At 49.5% G+C, this 13929-nt stretch overlaps 1 protein-coding gene across 1 annotated transcript; it reads right to left on the bottom strand.

Annotated features, from left to right (window-relative positions):
- Positions 1-209: 209 nt before the first annotated feature.
- On the bottom strand, positions 210-13696 carry LOC144266487 (pepsin A-like). The gene is made up of 7 exons (XM_077819924.1): positions 13597-13696; positions 12481-12678; positions 11824-11932; positions 11185-11329; positions 10653-10745; positions 4866-5031; positions 210-364 (listed from the first exon to the last, which is right to left on the bottom strand). Exons 1-7 carry the CDS (start codon positions 13694-13696, stop codon positions 210-212), a joined length of 966 nt encoding a protein of 321 aa, XP_077676050.1.
- Between the last annotated feature and the right edge of the window lie 233 nt (positions 13697-13929).

The raw sequence follows: 13929 nt of genomic DNA, 5'->3' as shown, positions 1-13929 counted from the left end.
AGCTGGAGCGAGATGGCCTTCACTATGACTTTGTAGTCTGTGCTGAGGAGCAAGGTTCCAAAGGTCACAGAGGTCCCCCTTCTTGGGTAGCAAGGTGAACATGGTTCACCTGCACGACAGAGGGAGGACTCTGCTCTCCAAGGACTCAGCCCAGAGGGTGACAAGGTCTGAGCCTAGGACGTGCCAGAACACATGGTAGAAGTCCACTGTCATTGGAGTGGTAGAACTCCAGTGATGGGCATGAGACGGAGGGCTTCCGAGAACTCTGCCAGAGTGAAAGGCAGCTCTAGCCAGTCCCGGTCGCCCATGCTGACCGTCAGGAGTCCATTCCAGGACACTCTGCAAGCATCGGCGTCGGTCAGATCTGGGGAGGGCATCCTCAACCATAGGGGGCTGTGCCTTTTTATTCCTCTGGACCTTCTTACCAGCCGAGGGGGCTCCTCTCAAATGGTTGGGGGAGTTGCCATCCAGTGGCAGATCCTGGACTGGTGGTTGAGAGATTAGCCACTGGGAGACACGGGGGAAGTGGCAGGGGGACCACAGAGTCAATGGGAGGGGCTCCACACACAGTTTTTCCTGCCATGTTAGCAAGGGGCAGGGGGCTTCACTGGTGGAAGGAGAAGAAGGGAAATAGGTGGTAAAAGCCTATCACTCCTCCCCACTAGGCTGCAGGCAGGGGAGGAGGGTACCAATGGGATGGGAGTACAGGGGAGCTAATCAAGGAAAGGAAGAGGGTGCGCAAGTACTGATGCAGGGCAGGGATACCTGCTCCTCCGGCTGGACTAGGAAGCGGAGGACTATGGTATCATGAAGGGGTGCAGTGAACAGGGGCAACAGAAAAGGGGGCAGGGGCAAAAGCGCCTAGGGAGTGCGCATGGGTACACCAGGCAGATGGCCTGAGCCAGGGGGAGCAAGGGAAGATAGAGGAAAAAGGGGCACATTCCCCCAGCTGTCCACCCAGTGTCATTGTTGCTCCAACAGGGAAATGCTCTGTGCATTACCCTGAGTGGCCAGGCTGCAGCCTCTGTGGATGATGGGGCAAAAGCACTGGAAAAGGGTGTGCTGTCCCATGCTACATCAAGCTCCTATTGTAAGTTAAGGTTTTTTGCTGGGGGTCCCATCCCAATACCTGGGGAAGAGGCGTTTGAACCCTGTTTGGAACATACCCTGAAATGCTGCAGGAGTGGGCTGTACCAGATGCGGAAAAGCGAAGAGGTCCAGTAGAGAGCCTCAGGGGCCCAGCATTAGACGTGATTTGCACCCTGAAGCTCATTGAAGCTACCTGGGGTCGGTGTGAGGGACTGCCTAGAGGCCCTCGCTCACACCTTTGGGAGCATAGAGGGCTCTGAGGACAGTTACTGGAAGTTCCTTAATTCCTGACAGCAAAAGGGCGAGAAGGTTTCAGCCTATATACAGAGGCTGGAGAGACGGCTTCCGAGAGCTGTCCAGGGTGGAGCAGTAACTGCTGAGCAGATGGATCAGACCAGACTGGCTCAAACTGTAAGAGGATCTCGATGTCAGCACCCGATTCTACTTCATCTCTGGCTAATCGAAGGGCAGGAACCTCCCCCGAGTTACTCCCAGCTGATAAAAGAGGTCAGAGAGGAGGAAGAAAGGCAGGCTGCCAGTGTGTTTTGGGAAGCCCAACTGTCTGAGCCAGCCAGCACAGCACCCCTACGAACAGCCACTCTACTGATGGTGAGCACCAGAGAGGAACTTGCCCAACAAATGCAGGTCCTGACAGAACAGACAGCTGAGCTGCAAAGCACCACTGAGCGAATTAAGACTTCCAGGCATAAGAAGCCGCCGGCTGTAGCGATGGAGAAGTCAGCATTTAGAGCCACCATCCCCCCTGGGCAAAGGGGGAAAGGACAATTCTTCTGCTACTGATGTGGTCAGGATGGGCACAGTGCTGCCAAGTGCTGTAATGAAGAAAATCCCTCCTTAGTGTATGGAAAGCTGAGGATCAGTGGGGAGGGGTCAAGGAACTGCCGAACAGTCTGGGGAAGGGGGCCACTCAGATCCAAAGGACTTGAAGGCTCCCCGAGGAGAGACTGTCCAGCTGGGATCCCCGCAGGCTGATAGGGCCTTGAGCGGAGCTCACGGTGAGGACTGAAGGGTTGGAGTGTAAAGCAGTGCTCCACACTGGATCTCAAGTGACGATTATATTTCACTCATTCTACCAACAGATGCTTAGGCACCTGCCTATACAGCCACTGACAGGACTTTGTCTGTGTGGCCTCAGCATGGATGAATACCCCTGCCCAGGGTACATCATCGTGCACCTGGAATTCCCAGAGGAGGTTGCTGGGGTAAGACAAGAGGTAGACTCCACTGCATTAATGTGCCCTGACCCTAAGGGAATCTCTGATGTGTCTGTGCTGACAGGGACCAACTCCAGTCTCTTCAAGGTACTCGCGGATTACTGCAGACAATGGGCTAGGGACCAATATCTAAACACTCTGATGATCCAGACGCTTTGTGCTGAAGCCTATAGAAAAAATTAGGGCGCTAAAAAGGAGAGGTCTGAGTTACCAATGGGGGCACTGAGGTACGTGGGCACGACCCCGTTAGTAGTGCCTGCAAGGACGGAGCGAGAAGTGCTTGTCATGAGAACCGGGCTGAAAGGCAGTAGAGGGGCATTGGCAATGGTAGAGCTGCCGGCTTAGGGAGGGCTCCCGGAAGGAGTGCTGGTCCCCAGTGGAGTGATAACCCTACCTGCCAGAGCCCAGGAAAAGGGGATTATGCTGATTGCTAATGAAACAAGTCATGATGTTGTTGTGACACAAGGGCAGAAAATAGCAGATCTCTTTGACCCCTAATCCATTGTAAGTCCCCAGTGTGAAACTGAAGTTTCAGTGATAGATCCTACAAAGTTTGACTCTGGAGATTCCCCATGGTCTGAGGAGCGGAAGGATTGCCTGAGGAAGAAGCTTTGTGAAAGATCCAGGGTGTTCTCGCTGCATGAGTGGGACGTGGGATGTGCAAAAGGAGTAGAGCACAACATCAGACCACATGACTCCTGACCCTTCAGGGAGAGCTCTAGGAGGTTGCTCTTTCCAAGAAGGAAGATGTGCGTGGAGGTTGCATCAGGAGTTGATTGCAAATGGCGTCATTACAGAGTCCCACAGTCCATACCGCCTCACCCATTGTGGTGGTTCATAAAAAGAATGGGAAAAGCTGGATATGTATTGACTACTGCACCCTAAACAGCTGTACTGTGGTTGACCAGTACACCATGTCTCGAGTACAAGATGCCTTAGGCTGTTTGCTGGGAAGTCAGTGGTTCTCAGTACTGGATCTTCGAAGTGAACACTACCAGATCCCTCTGGGAGCAAAAGATAAGGAGAAGACAGCCTTTAGGGTTTTATGAGTTTGAACGCATGCCTCAAGCGATTTCTGGGGCACCTGCCACATTTCAACATCTTACGGAGAAAGCTGTGGGAGACATGAACTTACTGCAAGTCTTGGTTTATTTGGATGATCTGATTGTATTTGGAAGAACCTTAGAGGAGCATGAAGAAAGACTTCTTAAAGTAATTCACAGGTTGGAGGCCTATGGACTGAAGCGTTCCATTGATAAGTGCCAGTTCTGCAGAACACCAGTGAATTACGTGGGTCACATTGTGTCCCAAGTGTTCTGCTTATAAGAAGCACACGGGACCCTTTTCAGTGGAAAAGGCAATATGCTGCATTTATTGGAAATACAATAATTAGCATATGCATTCAATCACATCACACACACACTGTCCTGCCAATCGATGTTATAGTTACCAGTCCAGAGTCCAGATCAATCTAGAGGCCAGCTAGGTTGATCACGGGTAGGGAGGAGCCGGGTTCTGTCGGTCACGACACGATGCTCTGCGGAAGCATCTGGGGAAATCTTGGCAGGACGAACCCAATGTTTCATGGGAAGGCACCCTGTTCATATAGTGATTTTTCTTCATTGGGACCAATGAGGTTTGCACCATCATGCTGTAATCAATTATTGTTCGACCAGTGCTTGTTTTCTTAAATTGTCCTTCTCCTCCTTTATCTTGTTCTTTCATCCCCCGATTACAGATAAAATCTCACTCTCAGAGATGCAATATGCTTCTTTCACAGACTGGACTCCTTCCTAGTCTGGGTCTAGGAAGCACTCCCACCCCCGGAGTTACTGTCCTTTTTTCCAATTTCTTTCAGGCATCTCTTGGGGGTGGAGAGACCATCTCTTAAGCCAGTTGAAGAGAAAATGCAGAGGCTTCCAGGGCCTTTTATATTCTCTCTCTCTTGTGAGTGGAAATGCCTTTGTCCTTCTGTGCAAAGCCACAGCAACAAAATGGAGTTTGTAGCCACCTGGGCAAGTCCCATGTCTATGAATGATTCAGCTTTTTGCAGGCCGACGCCATTGTTTACTGTTAGTTTGAACATTCTCAGGAAAGCTCAGATGTGGATTGGCATCTCCTAAAGTCCATTGTCAGTTAAGTGTTTCTTCATTGGGCACTTACTGAGAATAGTCCTTTCTCAAGAAGCTGACAAAATGCTTCACTGAGGCTACTTAGAATCAAACACATTGAGATACAAAAAAAGAAAAGGAGGACTTGTGGCACCTTAGAGACGAACAAATTTATTTTGAGCATAAGCTTTTGTGAGCTACAGCTCACTTCACTGGATGCTCATGCTCAAATAAATTGGCTAGTCTCTAAGGTGCCACAAGGCCTCCTTTTCTTTTTGCAGATACAGACTAACACGGCTGCTACTCTGAAACCTGTCATTGAGATACAGGTACATAGCCAATATTCATAACTTCAAATACAAAAATGATCCACACATACAGACAGCATAATCATGAGCAGCAAACTACAACCTTTCCATAGACGCCCCACTTGACCTCTTCTGTACAAGACGTGGTGCAGCTTGCAACAATGATTTATAGGCCCTGTCAAAGACAACGTAGTACTGGTGGATGAAGATGTCTCCGAGGATCCAGAGCTCTCCGGAGGAGGTGGGGACGTCAATGCCTTCAAAGCCGGGAGAGCAAGATCCTGAGTTCTGCACCAGGAAAAATGGGATATGGGTTGTTGGGCTGGAACTCCACTGACTCCCTGTATGTTGAGCTGGAATCTTGCAGCTCCCAAGCTAAGCTGCATGAGGCTGGGGCAGGCATGGATAGGAGACAGGCAGGGAGTTGAGTTTAGGTGTCAGTACCGACCCAATGCCTCAGCCAGCTGCTAGGGGTAGCTGCCCTTCAGATGGGATATACAGTGATCACTCTGGGCCCAAGGTGCTTGAAGGAATTGCCCGGTGCTCAGTTCTAACTGCTTCTGCAGAACAGCACATGGACCTCTGCAGCCCCTCCCCTAGACTTCTTGTCCGGGATGCTAACCTCCTCCTTTCCCAGCCAGTACTCAATCACAACACCACTTAAACAGCACTCACAGGATTCTCCATTCCATATACTTATAACCAACCACTAGTAACGCTCAACTGATTTCCGAGGTGCCCTTCTTTCTAGCTAGGACCTGCCGATCTCCCTGGATGCATCAGTGCTACTGCTGTCAGGAGGCAGTCAGTCCATTTGCTCCATGGTGGTACGTCCTGGGGTTCGCTTGTCTCCACCTGCTGTATTTGTTGCCTAACTGAGACTGTCTCAGGCCAAGCGGCCAACCCAGCGCCCCTCCTCCCTCCCTTCTGGATGTTCCTCCTCTGTTCTTCCTCCTCAGTATGTGTCCGTCTTGGGTGACCGCCTCATACAACCCCAGCGCAGCCTCACGTGACCTCACCGCTGTTGGTGGCCATTGATTTCTATTACAGATGCGTCCTGCATCATGTCCACGATTTGGTGGAAGCTCCTGGGATCCCAAATCATCTGGCTTCTTTTTAGTTGTCCCTGTCTCTCTTTATTCTTCTGCAAATCCCCAGTTCCTGGGACAGCAGATTCTGTCGTTGCAGGCGTTTTACTTGTTAGCATTCTGTTAAACCACATGTCTGCAGGTAGCAACCCATGTTCATTGGTGCCATCCTGTAACTGAACTGTGCTAAGCATGGCTCAAAGTCTGACTTCTCAGCCCTTTGTTATTTTAACACTATTTTTCACCTCACCTTCCTATTGGATGTGGGATAATGGGGACTAGCGTGGTTTTTACAGGGTGTGCCATGCCTCCAAACCTTATACTGACTCTCTGGGAGTGCCCCTTAAAGTACTAGGCCCTAGGTCCCCAATTTTTCAAGGGCAAGCCCCATGGTTCCAATACTCCAAGACCAGGCCCTCTGGATTCAGCCCCTGTGATTCTCAGCAGGGTTTTCCGGTGAGTCCAAATGAGTGAGATTTTACCTCTTTGGGAGCAATGTGACCCTTAGAGATTTGCTGTGCTGCCTTTTCAAAACAATCCAGCATTCATTAGTCACCTGGAATCCAGGGCTGAGGAGTCCTTAGATTAGCCTAGGACAGCACAATTTAACTCTAAATCTGTGTTGGTGGAATCACCTGCCCCCTCTTCCATAGCCTCGTGGATGTAATCTCTGCGAACTCGGAGCAGCCTGCTTAGCAGTCTGCCCCCGCCTCCAGTTGCAGTTCCACTGTGGTCACATGTTCCGCTTCTCTTGGCTGCCAGTCAGTGCCCAGTTGTTGGTCTTCCAGGATCTCCGCAGGGCACTCCATTGCTATGCGGTCAGTTCCTGAGAGTTCATTCATGCCAACCTGGGCAGGCTTCTGTGACTAGCAGCCATCTCTTATTCCCCCTCTTTCCAAGAAGAAATTAACTCCTCCAGACCCACTGCCTAGCAATACAAAGTAGGGGAAACCGAGTCATGCTTATTTTTCCCATAAATATTACAGACATTTCCATATTCTCCACACGTCTAAACCCAAACTTCACCGCAAACTGCTGAAACTCATGCCTGCTCAACTGAAGCCCGTTGTCAGACATCATGAAGGCAGGTGTGGCTCAGAGTTATGACTCGCGAAAATAGAGATGCACAATCAACTGTTTAGCTGTAGTACCTTTTAGTGTGGCTGCCTGACGGAAGTGAGACTAGTAGTTTAGGACAAATACATAGTCTTTTTTTTCCAGCCAATGTAGACAAATTTCTACTCCAGGGGGAAAATTTTTCCTCTGCCACCAACATAGGATTTTGCTTGACTACGCCTGTATTTTTGGCATATACGACAAGCCTTGACAGTTCCTCAATGTTGCTGTTCATTTGAGGCCAGTGTAAAATGTCTCTGACCCTTCGCTTAGATTTTTCAATCATGAAATAACCTTCATGTCTCCTTTTTAACATGTGTTTCTGCAGTAGCTCAGAGATCACCGTCCTGGTGCCTTTAAACAAAATCCCATCTAGGACTGAGAGCTTCTCCCTGAACTGGTGAGAGGGGCTGGGAAGGCGTGGTCACGGTCACTTGGTGCTAATAGCCTTAACCACTTTCTGCAGCATCTCGTCCTAAGCAGTAGCTCTGGCAATCGCAATCCACATTTTGTCTGAGGCTGGACTGGCTTTTTAATCAAACTGACATGTAGAACAGCTCTGGACTTTGTTCCACTGCTGTCTTGTCAAATGCTCTAGGGAGCATGTTTGAGACCGCCAAATCTCCCCCAGGTTCGTATTCGATTTGCAAATCCTGTCTTTGCAGCTGAAAAAGTAATCTTTGTATTCCTGGGGGTGGTGGGATGGTTCCCAGGCCCCTTGTGGCAATGGCAATAAGTGGTTTCTGGTCAGTTTCAGCGAACACTGGCCTCCATAAACAAAGACATGAAACTCTTTACACGAGTGGACAAAAATCCAAAGTCTCCTCCTCTCTTTGAGCGTATGGACACTCCAGTTTTGTTTGTGCCCATGGTGCGTAAGCCACTGGTCTCCCGTTCTGACCATCCTGCTGTAGGAGGACTGTGCCAATATCTTCTTCAGAGATGTCCAGGACAACTGAGTTTTGAGCTTACTGTCAGAGTTTCACAGGACGGGGGCTTTTTTAACACCTTCATTGTCTCAAACTCTCTATGAAGATTTGCACCCCAAGTGCATTGCATGTCTTTGCACAGTAATGCTCTCAGCTGGCTTGTTTGAGCTGTTAGCTTGGGCACAAATTTCACCACCCTCCTAGTGAAAAAGTTTTTCCTAATATCCAACCTAAATCTCCCCCACTGCAACTTGAGACCATTACTCCTTGTTCTGTCATCTGCTACCACTGGTAGCCAGGTGTCCATCTGTGGAAATGGTGTCTCCCATAGGGGATGCTGAAGGAGAACAAACATGTACTCTGTCCTTCTCAGGGCACCAGCCAGAATCCTGCTGTGACGCACCCCGTGTAGAGAAACACTTGGCACCCGCCATCTCCCCCAAAATGTCTTTCCCTGTAGTAGTGAAAAACGTCCACTTTTTTAATAGATTTAATTCTTTTGAGGTTATGCATAAGCGAAGGGTTCTGTCTGTGTTTTCTACAACGACCAATGATTATACCCACTCTGTTAGTTCCTCTCCCTGCTCTGTGATTCCCAGATCAATGAGTCTGTCCAGCTCCTCTCTCAGCCTCTGTCTTAGTGTGAGGGAGCTTTCCTTGGTGTATGAATTGTGGGGTGGTTGGGCTCTTTCAGCTCTATTCTGTACTCTGCTGAAAGCTTCTCCATCCCGTGGAAGATGTCCTCAAACCCTTTGCACCCTCTTGATGAGACCAGGGGCTTGACACACTTAACCCAGTAATGGGTGTGCTTTTCCCTGGTACTATTCCACATTGTAGCTTTCCCAATTTACCCATATGTCTCGTTCACATACTCCTTGTTGAGGATAAGCTCACTGCTATAAGCCCTGAGTTTACCTGTGGCTTTTCTTTTAGTGTCGATAACACTATTTGTGGCAACTCATCGGCTTGTGCACCAGTGTCCAACGTAACATTAATAAACCTCCCATTTGCTTTCCATCTGTGACAGCCAGGTCATCTTTTGCTGCACTGGTAGCCATTGCTCCTATGAAACATACAGCTGAGCTCGTGGTACTGTCGTCGTCCTCTTTGTCCAGGCTGCGCGCACTCTGCCGGTGCTGGAAAACTCTTGCAAAGCGATGGAATTAATGGCGGTTCTTGTATCTCTTCTGATATGCCAGGCATTGCCTGAACTCCTGCTGGTGCTGTTCTTCCCTAATTCTGCCTGAGCTCGTGTGCCTTTCTGCCTTAGTATCCGGGGGTAGCCGTGTTAGTCTGTATCCAAAAAAATTGAAGAAGTGGTTTTTTACCCATGAAAGCTTATGCCCAAATAAATCTGTTAGTCTTTAAGGTGCCACCGGACTCCTTGTTGTTTCTGCCTTAGGTTTCCTATTAGAGAGACAGGGTGGGGGAGGTAATATCTTTTATTGGACCAGCTTCTGCTGGGGAAAGAGAGAAACTTTCGAGCTACACAGAGCTCTTCTTCGGGTTTCCTACAACATTTTGGATTCTCAATCATGCCTGCAGCGTCAGAGCTGTCCATCCTCCATGAGTGCTTGGACTTGGAGCGCTTCGTGAAGGGTTGATTCTGGGTCTCCTCGCTCTGTTCCGCATTCCAGTCACAGTGTGGTCTCTTCTCAGGGACTTGGTTAGTCCCCGCTTTGCCCCCTAAAAAAACCTGCAAAATTGGCTCGCCAGCCCTGGATCAGGCACAAATTCTACTCTAGTTTCATTTTCCTTTTGGAACCTCAGCTTAAAGTCTCATAAGTTTCAGTTTTATGCAGAGTGCAGTACTCCTTACATTTTTGTAAAACAGTTTCATAGTTAGTCTGACTTAACTGAAATTTTAGAGACACGTGCACCAGAACCTGCTCTGGTCAGAAATAAGGCTACATCTGATTGCCTCCCTTTTCACTGGCACCCATTGCTTGCAGACAGAATGCAAGGCCCTGTTTAAATCTCTTCCACTTGTCTTCCGTATTTCCAGCCAGCTTCAGCTCTGGTGGAATTTTGAGCTGCTCCATTTCTCCACTCAAGGTATTTTCTTGAATTGCTATTTAATCCTGGTACCATAGGGCATTCAGGAATCACTCTGGGCTCCAAGTGCTTAAGGGAGATCCTCTTTGTTGAGTGACCCCATTCCAACTGTCTCTGCCTAACAGAGCATGGGGGAATCAGCAGTGCTCCTCCATCTGCCGTTCTGTCTAGGAAACTAAACCACTTGGAGATATAGTTCCCAGCTCCACACCAACCACTTCTCCTCCTTCGAAATCCCTTGGTAAGACAGAAGGTGCTCTCCCCACTGGCCTAGGCAAATTCTAACGGGAGCAATTATATTCTGCTCCCCTAACCCCCCTGTGATTATGATTGGACTGGGGCTTCTTCTCTGCCTTTCCTCGCCTTTTGAAACAGCTCACCAGTTCCACACCAGAGAGGGGAAAAGTTCTGTCCGGGGGGGAAGACGACTCGTTCTTGAATCCCACTTGCCCAAGCCCTGGAGCGCGAGGCAGTGAACTCTCTTGAGCTAGCCTCCTAGCTGGGGTAGCTGCTCATTCAACCCCTCTCCTACCCCAGTAAGCCCCCTGGCATGGTGATTTCCTGGGGCAGCCAGCTCTACAGGCTGCCTGTGCTGTCCCTTTGCGGGAGAGCTCTTTGCCCCTCTCCCCATGCTAAGGCCAGACTCTGTGCTGCATTTCAGTGACGGTCCTGCAGCCTCAGGCACAAGCCGTTGCTGAGGGGCCCCGACGCAGATACTTACCTGGCGGATGTAGGCGGTGGCGGGCAGAGGGAACCTGATGCCATTGATAGTGAAGATGATGTCGGGCAGGGTGTGCTTGGTGCTACAGCTGATCTGTAGGGAGAAAGGCAACATCCAGGAGCCAGGTTAGTCACGGCTTCAGCACTCAACTCTCCAACAAGGGAAAGCTGCATGTGATTAGCAGTGGGATCTAAATAAGCTGGATCACTGCCTGACAGGGTCCTCTCCAGGGATTGAATCTCTGGCTCTGAAAGCCTGAGGCTCTGCAGATTGAACCAAAGGACCAGTGTTGTCAGCTCAGACGGTCCCGGATTCTATATTTGGCCTGGCCACATGCTGGGGACGGTGACCTCCCCTGTGTTCCTGTGGGTTACCAGTGGGTGGAAGCACCAGGGAATCTGCAGAGTGACCCAGCTGATCCCTATGCTGGCTGGGTACAGCCTGTGGGCAGTGGCAGTGGAATCAGGGGTTCGGCCACACGCGTGTGTAGCAGATGCCCCTAGAAACACCCATCCCTCCTCCCTGACCTGACCAGGTTGCTGGAGTCCCCGCGGGCACCAACGTAGTGCAGGATTTTGGAGATGGCCGTGGGGGCCCCCGCCAGCACAGAGGTGCCAGTGTCGACAATAGCCTGCCAGCCATTAGCGCAAGAGATAAGGTGGCCATTCATGGTGATGCTGGAAGAGAGAGAGAGTCAGGGGAATGTCCCCAGGAACACTCCCGATCTCATCCCCACTCGGCCCACAAGCAGCCAGGGACAAACCTGCAGGGTGGAACTGCCCCACTGCCCCTTTGCTATGACTACCAAGAACTTTCCTCTGATGTCTCATCCTAGACTTTTTCTTCCGTGGCTACTGCCCGTCGCTCCTTATGCTACAGCCTTCTGGGACTGACGGTCCCAGCTATCCTGCCCTTCCCATACTGCGAAACAGAGCGGGACAGATGGGAGGGGGTGCTGGTATGAACAAAGTTGAGAATCACTGACCTGACCTAACCTAGCAGGGGAGTCCCATTCCTATGGCTCCATGGAAGGTGTTTTTGTGGCTCCCTTGTCTCTCATTTTGCCTAGACTCTGAACGCTGAACTTTCCCTGGCTCCGATGTACAATTCATTAACATTTGACCTGTCTTCCAATAGCCCGCAGGTGGAATGGCCAAGGGGTGGGCGATACCTGTCCATGGTGATTTCCCAGTAGGAGAGAGGGATCCAGTTCAGGCTCCCAGAGTAGTAAGATGAGTCGATGCCACTGAACATCACGAGAAGGGAGAGAGGAGAGTCAGGGAAGATGCATGAATTATTGGCTAACGAGACAATGACAAACACTTCAATGGAGGAGAGAGTCAGACTGGTGCATTTCACATCACGCAACACCCTTCCTCCACCATGAGGTAGGACAGTGGTGCACTATGGGCAGTGTAGTCTGACCAGGGACTCCAGCCTATACAGGAGACTGGGAGCAGGAGACACCCCCATTCAAACTCCCACCAAGCACAAGGGCAATATTTCCAAACTGAATTATTTCAGTTTTTGATTTTTTGCTGGAAAATAGAAATTTTCTTGGGGGGGACACACCCATTTTCCAGTCATAGCTCGTAACTAGATTCTTCCTAATGTTAATTTCCCCTGCAGTTGTTATTAGAGATATCATCATTCACTTCTGCTCCCCAAAACATATGGCACAAGCACAGAATGGCTGCCACGTTCCACCCCAGAGGTGGCTGCGTTTGGGACTTCTGATGCAAACATCGCAGGGATCGCTCTGTGAAAGGTGGTATAGGAATGTGAATCTTGCTGTAGACAGATGGGCTGTTTCCAGCCCTGACTTATGAGCTCAGGTAGAGAGAGAAGAGGTCCTGGGACACCAAACCCTCGTTCATCATGTTGTCAAAGACAGGTGTGGCTCCAGAGGAGGAGATGCTGGAGAAGGCCAGACCCAGGATCCCATCATAGGAGGCAAAGTAGCTTAAGTTGCTGGGTTCGGTCTTGCTCAGACGAAAGATCTGGTTGGTGTCCACAATGCCTCTGACTTAGGGGGAGGGATGGGGAGAATCAGATGCATCTTATGTAATAATATTGGGGTTCATTAAACAACAAACCAGTGAATGAGAAAGGATAAAACCTTTAATAAAACAAACTAGGGAGCTTCTGTGGTGAACTGCTGTACACAGCGACACAGTGTTCTCCACCCCAGTTTCCAGGGCACATCTCTAAATTCCTGTGTTCATAATACTGTCCCTTATGGGGGAGCCTCTCTAAATGACAATCTTCCACAAACATATCTCTACATCTTCCCCCTTAAAAAACGACAACAAAAACCCAGTAGTTCTTATATACGAATATATAAACAGCTAACGACTATCTAATAACACACACATTAAATTCTCAACCCATCTAGCGTGTTTCCATAAACCCAGTGTGTCAACAATCTAGAGAGGAGAGGTTACCAGCACATCACTCTGGAGTGAATCTTTACCATTCACTTTCCTCAATAGCCTTTCTCCAGGCAGGTTAGCAAGTCTCAGGTCTTTCAGGGGGCGGGGCAGGGGGGCCGAGCACCCATGGGAAAGAGGGGAAGTCGGCGCCTATGCTCTGGTTTTGTAGTGGGAGTCACCATTCTGGAAAGTGCATCTGCAGTGAATATGAATTTACCGGGTGTGTAGGTCACAACCACATCATGCTTTTACAGCTTTGTCATCATTCTTTGAAGCCTTAAGGTACAGTCATTTAGCGGTTTGTTAAATAACGCTATCAGGGGCTTGTGGTCCATTTCAACTTCCACTGTCTGGCCACAAATATACTGATTGAGCCTGTCACAGGCCAACAATATTCCTAAAAGCTCCTCCTCAATCTGTGCATATCTGGTTTCTGCCTCAGACAGTGATTTGGATGCATATGCCACTGGTTGCCAACAATCCTTATGCTTCCGTAAAATCACTGCACCTACCCCAGACTGTGAAGCTTTTGCTAAGATTTAAATAGGCCTTCCTGGTGCATAGAACGTCAACACTGTCTCTTTTATCAGTTGTTGTTTTAAACCTTCCCATGATGCCTCCTGTTCTGCACCCCAACACCATTCAATTTTGTTCTCTAGGAGTGTTCTCTAAGCCGCTGCTTTGGTAGATAGATTACGGATGAATTTTCCAAAATAATTAACCATTCCCAGGAACTGTGGGACATCTCTCTTTGACTGCAGACGTGGCATCATTTCAGTGGCTGAAATCTATATCTAATCAGGTTGTACACCTTTGTTGGAAATAATGTCCCCAACAAAAGTCAG

Source organism: Eretmochelys imbricata, chromosome 6, assembly GCF_965152235.1.
Source record: "Eretmochelys imbricata isolate rEreImb1 chromosome 6, rEreImb1.hap1, whole genome shotgun sequence".
Classification (NCBI taxonomy): domain Eukaryota; kingdom Metazoa; phylum Chordata; order Testudines; family Cheloniidae; genus Eretmochelys; species Eretmochelys imbricata.
The sequence above is the reverse complement of the archived record's forward strand: the minus strand, read 5'-3'. Positions and strand labels throughout refer to the sequence as shown.

Bases quoted from the DNA above. Each gene is read 5' to 3' on its own strand.
- LOC144266487 (XM_077819924.1), bottom strand. From the start codon at position 13,696: ATGGGAAGGTTTAAAACAACAACTGATAAAAGAGACAGTGTTGACGTT. The intron at 5,032-10,652 runs GTAAGTATCTGC...TTCCTGGTGCAG, and splicing joins CCACCGCCTACATCCGCCAG to AACTCAGGATCTTGCTCTCC. The intron at 365-4,865 runs GTGGGGCGTCTA...TGCCCTCCCCAG, and splicing joins TCTTGTACAGAAGAGGTCAA to ATCTGACCGACGCCGATGCT.